Genomic DNA, 16,110 nt, shown 5'->3' on the forward strand with positions numbered 1-16,110 from the left:
GAGGTGATTTTCAGGAACTGTTTAGAAGCATTCCTGAAAATTGCCTCCTCTGGGATGGATCAGGAACGGAATGGGAACTTCTGGCAGTGGCGGCAGCGGCATTCTTCTATGCATTAGAATTGGTGATAGCACCCATTCTGTTCTCATCCCGCTCCCTTTCATCATGCCCCCATCATGTCCCAGGGGGCAATGCGGTAAGGTCCATAGACCCTCTTCTGATATTTTTACTGTTATTTGATCTCTTTAGGCAGTGAACAAAAATGTAACTCCCTTGCCCTTCATCTATCTGTAAATATTGATATAAGCCTTCTACATGGAGGCCTGTGTTATAATGAGGGTCCCATTGGCATTCCTTTTTATACTCAGAAAGTTATTCAAACAGTGTCCTGCTACAGTTTGGAATGCCAATAATAAAACATTATTTCAATAGTGAGCTCCAAAAATTATACTTATTGATAATGTCAGGAAGTTAACATCTTCAGTGTTACAGGTTGAGTCTTCTTTATCCTAAATGCTCAGGACTAGAAGATTGGGATTTTGAAATATTTGCATGTACATAAAGAGAAGTTGGGACTCAAGTCAACATGAAATTCATTTATGTTTTGTATACACCTTACACATAGCCTGAAGGTAATTTTATACACAATTTTTAAAAATAATTTTGTACATGAAGGAATGTTTGTGTACACTGAAACATCAGAAAGCAAAGGTGTCACTATCTTACCCACCCATGTGGACAAGTTTGGATTTTGGAATGTTTGATATTTTGGAATTCTGAATAAGTGAGACTCAACCTGTAATTGTTACTTTTTAAAGTATGGACTTCTGGGGTTTGTAATTTGTTGTGGCAGCAGAGCTTACTGAAAAAGGCTAAATAAAAATCTCAGAATTATATAACATTGAGCCATAGCAGTTAATGTGGTGTTAAACTGCATTATTTCTGTAGTGCAGATTAGAACTCTGCATGTGATGTTTGTACTGTTTTCTTCCTTCAGACTGCAAAATGATTAGGGCCTGCCCTGGGTGAGATGCATGCATGTATTCCTGACTCTGGCTTTCAGGTTGAATCACGTGGGTGTTCATTTTCTTAGCACAGGTGCAGCAGTGAACAGCAGCGAAAGCCTCCCTCCATCCTCATCCGTCAATGACATTTCCTCCATGTCCACAGACCAGACCCTGGCCTCGGACACTGACAGCAGTTTGGAAGCTTCTGCAGGACCCCTCGGTTGTTGCAGGTGACTAGCCGCCTGCCTGCGAAACCCTACGTTCTTCAGAAGATAATGTAATTTAGTGGGGGGAAATCATTGTGGTTATAAAAGCATTCAATGATGGCAAGGAAGAGTTAAATTTTAAATGCAAAAAGAAAATTTTAAACAAACATACAAACATACACACGTAACAATTAAATGAGAGAAAACCCTTTCAGCCTGCCTTCTCCTAAAAAAATTATGTAAATGCAGCTAAGCTCAAGTGTATATTTAACTTATAGTTGCTCTGCTTTGGTCTTCTTCCAATGATGCTTACTGCAAAAAGAAAACAGAAAAACAGAAAAAAGAGGAAAAAAGAGAAAAAATATGTAAAAGAAGCCTTTTTTCATACAATTGCAAATTTTAATGGCTGCAAAACCAGCAACCTGCAACTGTCCTTTTTCACGTTGGCATGACAAGGTGGGCAGTCCCCTTCCCTTTATGTATATACATGTGTGCCTGTGTAACCCCTCTCTGTTTCTGTGTTGGACAGATGAACAGAGAAATGCACATGTATCTTGGTGTACATACTTGCAAATTTGCATTACACAAAGTCATATATGCAGTTCTGTGTGTGCATATATCTAAAGATCAGGAGTGTACACAACAGCCTGCAGTGAAAAATTGATCCTCCTGTGTTTCATTTTTTAAAAGTGCAAATTTCACTTGCAACATAATTTGAAGTACAGGGTCCATTTAGTTGGCCCAAGGTTTGTTTTGGATTTGTTTGAGCCTGCAGTCCTATTCCCACTTACCTGGGAGTAAGCCTCACTGAACTCAATTGGATTTAACTTCTGAGCAAATGAGTAAAGATTTGTGCTGTAAAGCATGTAGAAACAATCAAAGTGAAGCTCTTTCAGAATTTTGAATGGTGGCAGAGTCTATACATATACAGTCTATATATCAGTCATCTGTTGGAAAGAAGAATATAGAGGAAGAGTAAGTCAGGGATCTCATAATACAATGCATTAGGAATTGGTTTTTAGAATGATCTGATGCAGAACAGTTAAGAAGGAGCTGCCAGAGCTGTCAGGAAAGAGGCCTCTTGCCACTATTGTCTATTTGTGGGATTCCCAGGACCCTTTGGTTTGCTAGTCATGTTGCCAAGAGGGACCTTTAGTCTGATCCAGCAAGAACTACATCATATTCCTAGATGAAGGGAATATTTGCACAGACCATGCTTCTAACTGCTTGAGGGATGCTCTATTTTGTTATTATAGAAAGGCCACCAGAAATGGACTATTAAAATGATAAATTTGATAAGCCATTCCTGCATGTAACCTTATTAGTCATAACCTAGAGCTGGGCCAGGCTACTAAGACAGTTTTGAGAGCCTAAATGAAGGACAGACAACTTGCAAATGCTCCTCTTTTTTCTCTGTTTTGGCCTTAGAAAGTAAGATCTACAGGGTTCCTTCCTTTCTTCTAGAACTCATGGCTGCAAGATAGACATGAGGGGCTATCAGCCACTTGGATCATTGCAGAAGTGAGGGCAATATAATAGCACAGAGAGGATATAGGACTAATGGATTTCTTTCCCCAAAGATGGTAACTTCTCTAGCCAGAATGAAGGACTTCCAGATATCATGGACTAAAGAGATTTTAACAAGAAAGAGGTATTAAAAAATTCCATGGCAGTGAAAGTTATTTGTTGGCAGACAGACTTCTCATTATAACCATATTTCTATGCCTGTTGAGTGTTCCTGTTTCAGCACAAGGTGAGGAAGTCAAATGATTAAACAAGGTACCATTAGCTATCTAGATTGTTGTCATGCATACCTGTCTGTTTAGTGCATCAGACAATGAAGGGCTGGAGCACCACCAGTTGAGGTGCTTGAGGCTGTGAATGACTTTCCAAAAAATATTTCAAACCATTTCCTTTGTAGGGACATTAATTGGAGAGCAATGAATACCTACCTGCTTTAGTCTTTTCGGTTTTCCCCAGTGCTGCCTCTTCATTAGGACAAATAATCTGAAACTCACCCAAGTTTCAGAACTATACTAAATGGAGTTTTGCATACACAGAGCAAACTAGAGTTAATATGTACCAACAGATGCCTCAATGCCATAGACACATTTAGCAGGCATGTTGTATGACATTATTTCTTGAGAGACCAGAAAGGGAAACATTGGATAGTCCCACCAGGCACTGGTGTGTATTTCAAACCACGCAAAGCAAACATCTATGTCAGTTGAGGACATTGGCAGTAGTAGCAAGAGTGTTTTGGCACAAGAAGGAGGAGCATAATCCATTTCCTTCAGTTACTGCACTCTATAGACCCCCTTTCCTGCTGCTTGTTGGTTCTCTGCCATGCCTGTGGTATGCAGTCAATCTGGCCATTCTTCAGGCATCCACTGTTCTATTACCACACAAAGTCCGTAGAATCTAAGTGCATAGATTAATTGCAACCCGACTTAAAAAATATCAGTGATTCCATGAACTTCCCAAAATTGAAATTTGTCCTATAGACTAGAGTTCAACAATAAAAATTAATGTATACAAGTTTTAACAGCACATTCAAATAGCAGATAATATTAAAATAACTTTCAACATGCATTTTTTTAGTGAAACAGGGCTCATTCTTCTTATAAAATCATCTGAAGACTTAATTATAATATTGCTGAATTATATGAATTTTAACTGATTTAAACATAATGTCATATAGAAGAGCTAACAATAGTTCTATGAAGTACACACATGCAAAAACACATTGTGTAAAAATATATTCTCACCAAATTCACATTAAAAAGTATGATTAAACCTATTGTCCATCAAGCTCTGGTCTGAAATTTATGTAATTCCTTAGTGAAAAGTAGCCATTCATAAATCTTGAAATGATTCTTCATTAGATGTTTCTAATCACTCAATTTTTACTTCATTTACTAAATAAAGAAATAGATAGCTTGATTTTTTCTTTCAAGAAAAAGAATCAGAACAGTTTAGTTAAAGCAGTATGTATAAAAGCAATAAGCAATAGGTTACTACTGCAAAAATAAAATAAAAATAGCAATACAGGGGGTGATTCACTAAGTACTACCAGTGTGCCACAGCTGTTTGAGTGGTAGGTTCACATGACATGCTTGCAACATCCATTGAAATGGAAATCACAAAGCAATGGTGCTTGATTTATTGCCCCGTTATTCTTTCTAAAAGCCATGAAATGACATTACTTATGTGTGGCACTGCACACAGCCCAGTGATATCTCAGTGTACTAGAAATGACAGTACTTAAAAAGGATGCAGTAGTGCACTGTGGATGCCACAAAGGGAATAAGTGAGAAATGACTTCCTAAGCAATAATGGCATCTGCGTATTTTAGCTGGGTATATCCCTGTGCAATATCAGGGACAATTCAAAACCTCTTCCAACTTTCCACCATTTTGGTGCTGATATCACAGTTGACTGAGAGCTACTTGGAATGGAACATTATCAAAAGATGTGCCTATCAATTAATATCAGAAGCTACAACCATAATAATAGTTGAATCATCCAGGTTTGCAGAAGATAGCCAATTCCTCAGGACAATGAAATGCCAAACATCCTCTGAAGAGTTTTAGAAATCTCTCTTCAGACTGGGTAACTAGGCAACAGAATGGAAGATGCAATTCAGTGTAAGTGAAAAATGATGTATGTTGGATCCATACAAAATAAAATAAATTACAGAACCATCTACATTTGTCCAGCAAAGGTACCCTTGTGATCATCAGAGGACATGCCCTCTACTACAGCAATGAAGAAGGCAATCAGTGTTAGGGCTTATTAGGAAAAGGATTAGCAATGAAGTAGCTCATATTGTAAAGTTGATTTCTAAATTTACTCTCACCTATGCTGCCAAATGCCATCCTGACCCACGTTGAAAAACAAGGTTATCATAGAGCAAAAGATGAAAAGTGTGAAATAATGTGAAAGAATAGAGCTTTTCTTTTCTTTTCAAATCCTGTTTAAAATGTTCAGAGGTTTAGCTTAGAAAGAGAAAGAAAATGAAGGGTTTTTTTGGGGGGAGGGGTGTAAATCCATTAATATTTTGGAGAAAGTTGGTAAAAGGACATTAGTGCTGAAGGCAAGCCAGTAAAAACAATTAACACTGATTTCAAGCAAGGGAAGTGGAAGTATTTCACCATGCAATGCATAATTAACATGGAAATGATTGCTACAGGGTGGCTTTTGAAAGGTCTTAAAGACAATTTAGGAAGATAATCCATAAATGCCCATCAGTCTCATTCTAGTTTACATTGGACAGAAGATTAGGGTGATGATGAATGGGCATTTACATTTACTGAGCCTTATTTTTCTGGAACTTTGTTCAGATCTATATAGAATAGAACTTGAATCTTATTGGAAGTTCCAATTAGAATATACCCATTGAACCATTGGGATTTGCTCTACCTATAGGGTTTATTTGTAAATTTTGTGAAAGGAGCCTAAAGCTATGCAGTTTCATAAATAAGTGTGCTTGAATAATAACGGTATATCACCCTGATTCAGCTCAAGTTACAGATGACTTGTTCCACCTGACAGCAGTTGCATGTGTTTCACAAGTCACATTGAAAGATGTATCCAGCTGGTTTAATGTCCAGTTAAATAAACCAGCTTTGCAGGCAGGGTATATCTCTCTCCCATAACAAAGTAGCTTAACATTAAAAAAAAAAAACATTAGGATACGCATGCACAAAAGTCTGTTTTATCCAGTATATGTTTTCAGTTCTGGAAGATATCCTGAAGCTTGTTGTAGCCACCCTCATGACTCAAACAAATGTGCAGGTTAAATGACTGACCAGCATTTTGGCCTGTATTCTGGTCCCATCACTTATAAATTAAGATAATATGGTTTTGTATCAGGGGAATCTTATAATCAGGATGCCCATATGTATCTCAGTCACTGGAGGATGGATGACATGTAGCTTGACATAGGCATATGTGAAGGGGGATTGGGGTTCTTTGTAATACACAAGTCACCACAAGGGCATAAATCATCAGTGTGATGTGGAAGCTAATGCACTCTTAAATTGCTTCAGCAGAGGTGCAGCATCCAGATCTTGAGATGTAATACCATTTTGTTCTGGATTCCACAGAATAGTAGAGTTTATGAAGGATATTGACAGACTGAAATGTGTCCAGAGGAGGTGGATGAAGATGATGTGGATTGTAGAGATCAAGGTTGAAAGAAGGTGTATGTCTTGCCTAGAGAGGAACCATAGAATCATAAAGTTGGAAGAGACGACAAGGGCTATCCAGTCCAACCCCCTGCCATTCAGGAAATATAAATCAAAGCATACCCAACAGATGGCCATCCAGCCTCTGTTTAAAGACCTCCAAGGAGGGAGATTCCACCACTCTGAGGAAGGAGTGTGTTCCATTGTCAAACAGCCCTTACTGTCAGGAAGTTCCTCCTAATGTTGAGGTGGAATCTTTTTTCCTGTAGCTTGCATCCATTGTTCCAGGTCCTAGTTTCTGGAGCAGCAGAAAACAAGCTTGCTCCCTCCTCAATATGGCATCCCTTTAAGTATTTATTAAAGGGATGATTAATAGGCAATATGATAGCCATCTTCAAGTACAGTTGGCCTCCCACATCCATGAATATTTTCTCCATGGATTCAAGAATCCATGTCTTGAAAATATTTTTTAAATATATAAATTCCATAAAGCAAACCTTGATTTTTCCATTTTATATAAGGGACACCATTTTACTATGTCATTGTATATAATGGGACTTGGTATCCATGGGGTCCTGAAATCATACGCCAGCAGATGCCAAGGGCCCACTGTACTTGAAGGGCTATCCAAAAAACAACAACAACAACAACAAAAAACCAATGGGGCAAAATTGTTTTCAGTTTGCTCTATAGCAGGGTTAGGCAACCTGAGGCTCTTCAGATGTTGGGCTGCAGTTCCTATCATCACTCGCCATTTGCTGTGCTTACTAGGCCTAAGGGAAGTTTTAGACCAGCAACATCTGCATGGCCTTATGCTGCTCACCTCTGCTCTAGACAGTATGACCTTGGCCACTAGGTTCAAATGATTAGAAAAAAAAGGACTTACACTAAATATTAAGATAATACAAGTTGTTGGGCAGAGAAATAGACTTCCTCCAAGGTGATGGGCTCCACTTAAAATCTACTAATGAATTTTCTGTTTAAGAGAGAACAGCTTTCAGCACCATGGTTTGTTGTATTACTAACACTCTAGCTACAGGTAGAAATATGTGTTGGGCTATTTTAAAAGGAAGAAATAGTTGACCACCATCCCAGAACACATGGAGCATGTCCCCTTACTGTTTTTCACTCTGAAAGATACCCTGAAGCTTGTTGCATTTGTTCATTGAAATTAGGATTGCTCCCAGATCACAGGGCAACATGGCAGACGGGGTGGACGAGTCTCACAATAACAACACAGAATGTTTTAGAGGTATGCAACACAGCCAGCTCCAAAGAAATATTTTCCAGGCTTATCAATATTCTTTTTAAAAAAACCCACAACTTTCCTACGTATTCTTAGGGCCTTTACATTTTTTCTAAGCCGATACCTCCAACTTCACCTTCAGTTTTATGTTAGATGGAATTTGGTGCCTTTGGTAGATGAGGTGAGCTGTGGTTAGTGTGTGTACAAGTAGTAGCCCCAAAAATCAAACACTGGCAGTTCTGTGAGTTTGTGCTTTCTGCTAAGAGAAGACAGATTTTAGTCCCAGTCCAATATGTCTGTAGCTATCCAGATCAAATAGCTATTGATTTAATACAGACTTTCAGACTGCATCTTATGTATGACCTGGACAGGATACAACAGAAGGACTGCTGGTAGAATATTCATCTTGCCTATTTCCCTTGGCCAACTCTGTGCAGTTTGGTTGCAATCATGCCAAAATTATTCCTGACAATTAACTTTTTTGTTTACATTCTTATTTTGTTCTGGGGTTTTCTAGGTTGAATTGAGAATGACAAAGGAAAGTCCACACTGCTAAATCTACCAGCAAATTATAAGTCATTCACTGGACATCACCACTACATTGTATTTTAAATGCTTTGAGTTAGTGGACTAAATGAAAGCTAATTTTAAAAACACTGATTTAGATTTCCTGCAGGTACATCAAGTTTTTGACCCTAACTGCTAAACATCTGTCTGCTAAACATCTGAATCAAGAATTTCTCTTCAAAATACCTTAGTAGGCCCATCTTACTACAAGAGAGTGAAGACAGGACAATATGTGTCTAGAAACTTGCACCATTGTTAATTACCTTTACACTGGTAGTTGCACTTTAAAGGCAGTTGTGAGACTGTTGTATCCTGATCATGGTTGTGTACAATCAGCTTTGCTGGCATAATCACTGTGCAAGTGGTAGTCCTTTCAAGACACTTCATCCATGTGCCTCTTGTACAGTTTGATGAGAGGGGGAGTCTATCAAACATTCCACAGCAGGATCAGGAATTGGCTTTCTGGGTGTTGTACAATAGCTTCTAAAATGGTGCAATCCAGTATACCAGTGGAATAGCACAATTGCAACATGTCTCTGCTGGCATAATTGCATGCTGTGCAACTCCTCTATTACATCTTCACCGTTAAGTGACTTGCCAAACACTATCCAAAAACAGCTTTCCCTTCACTGCATTGCCATACTAGCAAACTAGCTGGATTTTAGTCTGAGCTCAGTACACTTGCTTTTTTGGATTACAACTCATAGAACCCCCCAGCCAGCTCTGGTTTCAGTCTGCTGTGCAGATGTAAAAGACACAAAGTCCCTGCTTGTGGCAGGGGAAGGGGGCGATATCTGTGGCAAACATACCTTTTATCTATTGGGTAATGTTGTGTAAAAAAAAAAAAATCAGAATCCAGATGCTTCTCAAGTTTTTAAAATTGCCTTTTGGGCCTACTTCTCATAAATAGTAAGTAAGATCTGTCATGTTTCACATCCAACTGCAGACAGGATTCACATAACTAAATGTTTCACTGTTTAAAAAATATAAAATCAAAATGTACACATATAGAAAACTACTAGTTAGAAAACTAGTATAATAATAAAAGTGTCAGATAAGGATCAGGGAGATTCAGGTTCCCAGTGCAGTCATGGAGATCACTAGGTGACTCTGGGTGGAAATTATTTCTCTGTCTAACCTACCTCACTGGGTTGTTGTGATTATAGTATGGGAGAAGAGAATCCCTTGAACACCTTGTAGGAATGGTGGGATATAAATGGGGAAAGTTATCCATGTAATGCTTTTTCTCGGTGTGTGGACAATTGTATACTTTCATGTAATGAGTTATAGCTATTGAGCTGGATCCAGCAACAGCCAAATTAACTTAAAGCCATTTGCTCTAAATAGGAGTAGCAGTGCAATCCTATGTTGTCTACTCATAAGTAAGAACCACTGAGTTCAATGGGGCTTACTCTCAGGTATGTTTGTATAGGATTGCAGCCTAAATTGGAATTCCACCCATTAACTGCAAGATTGGTGAATGCAAATGCGAACGAGGTTGGAAATGCAACTTTTTTTTGAACAACTCCCAGAATCCTTTGCAGAACCCCTAGTGGCCATGCTGTCTGGGAGGAAGTCTTGGACCTGTAGTACCCAAAAGTCAAGTTTCCAAGATTTGAAGAGACATGATAGAAGCCACTGCAAGATCTCCAGTGCACCTGGCAACATTCAGTCTTACATCTCTACTTCACTAAAATAGTACAGAAATCTGTGGTCTGTAATATCTGACTGATGGTTATGCATCATGTAGACGGGGAGGCAGACCAAGGACATCTCTAAAACAAAAGAGTGAGGTTTTTGTATGTATAGTTTGGGAAAATATCCTGACTTTCTATTTAATGTTGCTTCTTTGTACATTAGTGTTGTTTTTCAAAGCCTTTAATTTTGCTATCTCTGAACAAATATTTACTGTTTTGATGCTCTTTTGAATTCAACCTGAATTTGCCTTTTTACACTGCAAATTGTCCATATAATCTTGAAGAGAACCCAGCATTTTTCAAGAGTCTAATGACTGAGTTGGTTTGAATTTGAAAGATTGGGTTTAAGACCAAGGGGAGGGAAGAGAATCCTGTGCCTTCCCACTTTTGCGGAAAAGACAGGATATAAATAAAATGATCACTTGTGCATTCCCACAGATGTTGCTGCTGTCATGCCTGACAGTTTGGCTAGCAGTGGCTGATGGGAATTGTAAGAAATGTGTAAGAGTATAATGAACAAAGTGGATGGAGGGCTAGAACTTAAGCAGGTGTAGCTGGGGGGGGGGGACAAAATGAGAACATAGCCCCCCAATAAGAATCCCCCCAAATTCTTTCAGTCCTCAAATTTCTAGCATTGTAGAGAGTGATACATTTAAAATCATTCACAACTAGAACTCCAATTTCCATTGGGAACATTGCCTGTCCCTTTTCTTTGGATGCTGAAATGCTGGAAATTTGGGGACTAAAGGGACATTTAATTGGGGGACAGAAGCCACATCTTCTTTGGTTCAAAAAAGGCTACTTGGGCATGTCCTGGGAGAGCATGGAATCATAGAAGCATAGAATTGGAGAGCTCCAGCAGCTGTGAGGGTTCTTCTAGGCAGTTCCATCACTGTGGTCAAATGTGGGGTTTCTACCCTTTAGCCTACCAAATGTGTAGATTTCCACAGTGCTTTCTGCAATTACCAAAAGTGAGGGCTTTCCTGATCCTCACCACTGCCTCCAGTGCAAAGACCTCCTCCTCTCCCCCTTCTTGTGTGACACTAACTGTGAGGACCTTTCACATGCCCTCAGAGTACCTGTGAGGATTTATTCAACTTCTATCCTCAATGGACACCACCTGTCTATATTCAGTGCTGCCACAACAGACACTCAAGCTCTCAGACAAGGAGTGTTTCCCAAGGCCAAATGGGTATAAAATGTTTTTTTTATTTACAGACATTAAGCATATTGAAGCGGATTAATTATTTATTACATCTAAAACACCACATGCCCATTCACATACCCCTATCAAAGTAACTCAGACTAAGCATAGTAAACCCTAACCAAAACTCTCTCCTCTCATTCCCATCCCAGTCTAACTCAAAAACCATTTCTGACTCAAACCCTTGTCTGACTGAGCTCCCAATATATAAAGGGATCATGTAGCAATTTTGAGACTGGCAGAGTGAAAAAAGAAGTTGATCACATAAGCTGTCATAGACCTAAGTCCCTTATAGCCACAAATTCATCATTTTTGCTAATATTTTCAGTGCCACAAAGAGGCTAGAGCAGCATAGAGTTATAAAAGCACAAATTTGAATTTTAAACTTCATACATGGGAACTGCAAAAAGTATTGTGTGTGTGTGTGTGTGTGTGTGTGTGTGTGTGTGATGTGTGAAAATGACCTTGTTATTTGAAGTATTAATTTATTTTTTCACTCCCTAGATAATCTGTTTACCCACACTTTAATACTTGGATGATGTCACAGTTTGGTTTGGCAATCCTTTGGGTCTATAAAAACAAAAGGGACCCCATCCAACCGTATGGTTATGTATGACAAGGTGAGGTTTGTGCTTAGCAGGGCAAGAAGATGTGTGGGCATGTCTGCTGGAATGTGCCTGCTCATCATATGTTTGCAGCCACAGTGTTCATGGATATCTCCTTCTTGGACTGAATGTCTGAGTGTGAACATTTCTGACCCCCCCCTCCCCAAACCCCATGAAAACTTCTCAGAGTGAATACAATGATGCACAGTGTACAGACACAGGAAGCACAGTTATGCAAGTTTGTGGAAAGTAGCTTTTTTTCTGTTACAACTTGTTACCATTGGCCTATGGCTGGGGGATTTATGGAGTTGTAACCTAGAAAATCAACTTTCTGAAAAGCTTTGATCTGAAAACATTTTTGAAGACCTATCCGAAAACATTATGCAGCAGTTAATGAGTGTATAAGGGAAGTCATACCAGCTGCTGGGTCAGGACAAGTACAGCAGGTAGATTATTCTAGCATTGCAGACAAATAGTTTAGTTCAAATGTTTTGGATAGTGGTATAGTTTTGTTAGTAGAACAGCCCACAGCTCAGAGAAACAGCACAAAGTCTTCATCTAACCTGCACCCTACCCCACAAGGTCAAGTTCTTAGCATCTCCTGCTTATAGCAGAAATAGAAAAGAATCAGCCTGATACTCAAGAGGCTTGCTTGTCAGAACAGACCTCCTTGAAGCCAACAGAGATTGCCAGACACAATGTAATGCAGTTCCCAAATGCTGGCTCCAGGGAAAGCAGATCAGTGTCAAGGGCTGGAAAATGGTGATCCTGTGAAAAACAAGACCCACTACATCCAGCCAGTGGGTTGGTTTCTAGTGAGCAGGGCTGAGCATTTCTCCTACTTTTCAAGTTGCATAGTGTGTAAATAACTGTACTGATTCTCTTCTTTTCTCTTTGTAACTTATCTGTAAGAATCTGTCACTCTTTCTGTTTTTTTCAAGGGCCACCATACACCCCCCGTGGTGTACCTCTCTGGTCATTACCTCTGCTGGTGATCAGCCAGTGAGAAAAAGGCTCAGAGGGTTCAATGTGTATATAGAGAATTATGTATATTTAGTAAATTGAGTAAGTGGGACTTATGGCCAGTAATATGTTTTGCAACAATGGTACCAGGACCGCTAAACCCAACTAGCAAAACCAAACTGTTCACCTTGCCATGTCCATCCTGTAATAAGACCTAAGTTGCACCTGCCTGTAGTTCTGCATGATTGGACTTCCAAATATAATTCACAATGACCAAGAGTGTAACCTCTCAGTGTTGATAAAAGTAGTTTTTATATCTCTCTCTACATATATATATATATATATATGTATATGTATATGCATATGTGTGTGTGTGTATATACACACATACATACATACACAGAGAAAACCAAACACACACAAAAAGAGCCACTGTTCCGCATCAAGACTGGAAGAGGAGAAAGTGTCCAACTTCATTGCAAGGTCTCAATTTTGAACATAATAAGTCACAACCAGTGAATAGGGATGAACTGACAAATGTGACATTTGATAAGGAAATGAACATCATTACATTTTGTTTACTTCCTCAGCCATTTTACTTTTTACCTTTCATTGTTTCCTGTGGGTGGTAGGAGGGGAATGGAGGGGTCTTGGCTTTGTTCATCAACCTTTTGTGGATCAATGTTGAGTCGATGCATTCTAACTTCTGTTTGTTTTGAGTTATTAAAAGCAGAAGGGAATCTATTTTCCCCTTTGTGCCAAAAAAAAAAGAAAAAAATCTTTTTGGAGTTCTTGTCTAAATACTTTGTGTTGCTGTCTTGATTTATTTGTGATCTGTCCTATAAAGAAATTTATTTCTAAAAGGCTACATTCCATAGAGATACAAACATGTCTCAGTGTTGCATCCTTGGACCTAGAGGTATGTCCACTAATTCTCTCATTACTATAAAACAGGAAAGGGGACACTGGTGCTTTTTCTGTGGTGAGGATATATTTAATCTTTGAAGAGCTATGATTTCACTGACATATGCAGTACGGCTACCAATATAATTCATCTGTAGCAGTTGCTATGGCCAGTTTTTCACCAGTGTGGGCCATCCTTCTCCATTCTTAGCCAGGTTTGTTCTTTGAAGACTCACAGTCTTCATGTGGGGTCATATTCAAGCATGGTAGAATCTATAAAAACATATGCTCTGCTGGCACTATCTTTGAACACATGAGGCATCCTTATGCCACAACAAGGCAACAGAACAGGGCTTGGCTCTGACTAGTTAGTCCCAAGTAGAGCAAACTCACTGAATCAATCGTTTGATACTGAATCAAGGCATAGGTAACGCCTACTACTGACTCTATGAGGCTACTCTAGATAGGATTAGCAATAGGATCCAGGTCTATGACTATCACTGTAGCACCCCCCCCCCCCCAATTTTATTAGCAAATGCTTCTCAAATGTGGTTTATTTATTTATTTTAATTAAAGTAAAACGAAAACTATAAACGTAAAACAGTGGCGATAACAAAAAATGGGTCAAGGCATTAAAACTCAGATCCGCAATACAGTTTCATCTACAAAGAAATATGCAAACTTGGAGACTAAACAGTCAGCCCTGGTTAATACTTGGAGATTGCCAACAAATACCAGGTGCTATAAGCTATATTTCAAAGGAAGAAACTGGGGGGAAAAACCCGTCTGAGTATTCCTTGCCTAAGAGAACCCTATGGAATGCACAAGGATGCCATAAGTCAACAGGAGACTTGAAGAAATAGACAAAGAAACACACACACACTGATTCATAGATCATGGCAAATAAAACTTGCTGCTGTATAGTGCTAGGTTCATATAACCAAACAGACAATTCTAACCCCTTTAAAACCAACTTGACAAAACTATGGAGTAACAACTTTTGGCTAATTGCTTGGCCTGTTCAGCTGATGCAGTTGTCAGAGTGTTGGACTAAGAATCTAGGAGACCAGGGTTCAAATCCCTGCTCAGCTATGGGTGACCTTGGGCAAGCCATACTCTCTGAGTCTAAGGTGGCAGCAATGGTATACTTATTTTGACTACATCTTGCTGAGAAACTCTTTGACAGGATCACCACAAGGCAGGATCAACAGGAATAGCAACCAGGTTTCCAGTGATGACAGTTTCCTTGTTCAGGGGAATGGGGAGGAATTGAACTCAGGTGGACTACAAACCAAGCACGATCTCAGGTTTGTACTATGGAGAAAGACAAGACTGGCCTGCTGCACATGAATGATACACTTGGTTTAAGGGGCACATTTAATGGAATATTATTAATGGATGGGTGGGTGCAAGCATTCATTTACTAGTTCCTCATGGAATATATCCCAAGTCCACCTGCAGCTTGCATTTGAACTACAGCAGATGCCCTATAGAAACATAGGTATGTTGATAGGCATGGGACAATAATTTGCTATTGGGGATTGTGGGAAATATAAATGACAGTTCTCTTGGTGCTGAGCAGAGAGTTACATGCCAGCATCATTTAAACCTTGGGGAAGGGGAATACTGGTGGAGAAATGGGTCTACTAGAACATTTGGTACAGTGAGGCTACACAAATCTGGAGGAAGTTGCATGCTGGATCATGGATATTGCAACTTTACATTCATCACATAAGAGCAGTGATAAGGAGTGCCTATTGAATCAGGTGTTAATAGTTTTTTGTGGGTGTTAATAGTTTTTTGTGGGTTTTTTGAGCTATGTGGCCATGTTCTAGAAGAGTTTTTTCCTGATGTTTCACCAGCATCTGTGGCTGGCATCTTCAGAGAAATGTTAATGTTTTCCCCATACCATCCCTTGATAATAATTCCCTTTTCTCAAACCCAAACCAAATAATCACAGCAGAGGAAGGCAGATGGACTCATACTGTTGGGAATTTGTATTGAAACTTGAACTAGAGCATATTCAATATTGTCCCAATTCTGCGAAGACCTCCAGAAAAATATAGCTTTCCCACAGGTAATGGATTCCATTGTGAAAGTTTCTTCCCATTAAACAGTTTCTTCCAATTTTCAACTGATATCTGCCTTCCCTTGTATTGAATCATTCCCTCCAGATAACGTGTTCCTCCCCTCAATTTCCACATATGGCTTTCCTCTGAGGACATGCTGTGGTGAATAAAGGTCAAACTCTTGCCTTCTTCAGCATCTCAACCTAGACTAAGGACCATGGCTACTTTCAAACATTGTGAGAAATCAAAATGCCTGCTTGCCAGTTGGCAGTGAGCTGCATGACCAGGGAAAACATCTGTAGTGTGCTCAACTGGGACACCAGCTCTTTGGCAGAAAACTGAGGATGTTGGGGGATGGCCTTCTGCCTCATGCCATATTTAGCCTTTAGACTAACCCCACCTCCCCCTGTAGCTACTATTTTAAAAATAGAACAAAACAATGAAATACTTTTTGTA

The 16,110-nt window shown here is 39.3% G+C and overlaps 1 protein-coding gene across 9 annotated transcripts in view; it reads left to right on the forward strand.

The window, feature by feature from the left end:
• The window catches only part of MAPK10 (mitogen-activated protein kinase 10), a 305,526-nt gene extending 299,005 nt beyond the window's left edge, over window positions 1-6,521 (forward strand). For 8 of the 9 annotated variants that reach the window (XM_042469418.1, XM_042469420.1, XM_042469416.1 and 5 more), the window contains one exon: window positions 1,097-6,521. In XM_042469418.1, the coding sequence (XP_042325352.1) occupies window positions 1,097-1,239 (143 nt within the window). In that variant the 3' untranslated portion in view covers window positions 1,240-6,521. Of the gene's footprint in view, window positions 1-1,091 lie in introns of all 9 variants that reach the window. The other variant, XM_042469425.1, reaches the window with a different exon arrangement.
• The last annotated feature ends 9,589 nt before the right edge of the window (window positions 6,522-16,110 follow it).

Source organism: Sceloporus undulatus, chromosome 5 (genome assembly GCF_019175285.1).
Source record: "Sceloporus undulatus isolate JIND9_A2432 ecotype Alabama chromosome 5, SceUnd_v1.1, whole genome shotgun sequence".
NCBI lineage: Eukaryota > Metazoa > Chordata > Lepidosauria > Squamata > Phrynosomatidae > Sceloporus > Sceloporus undulatus.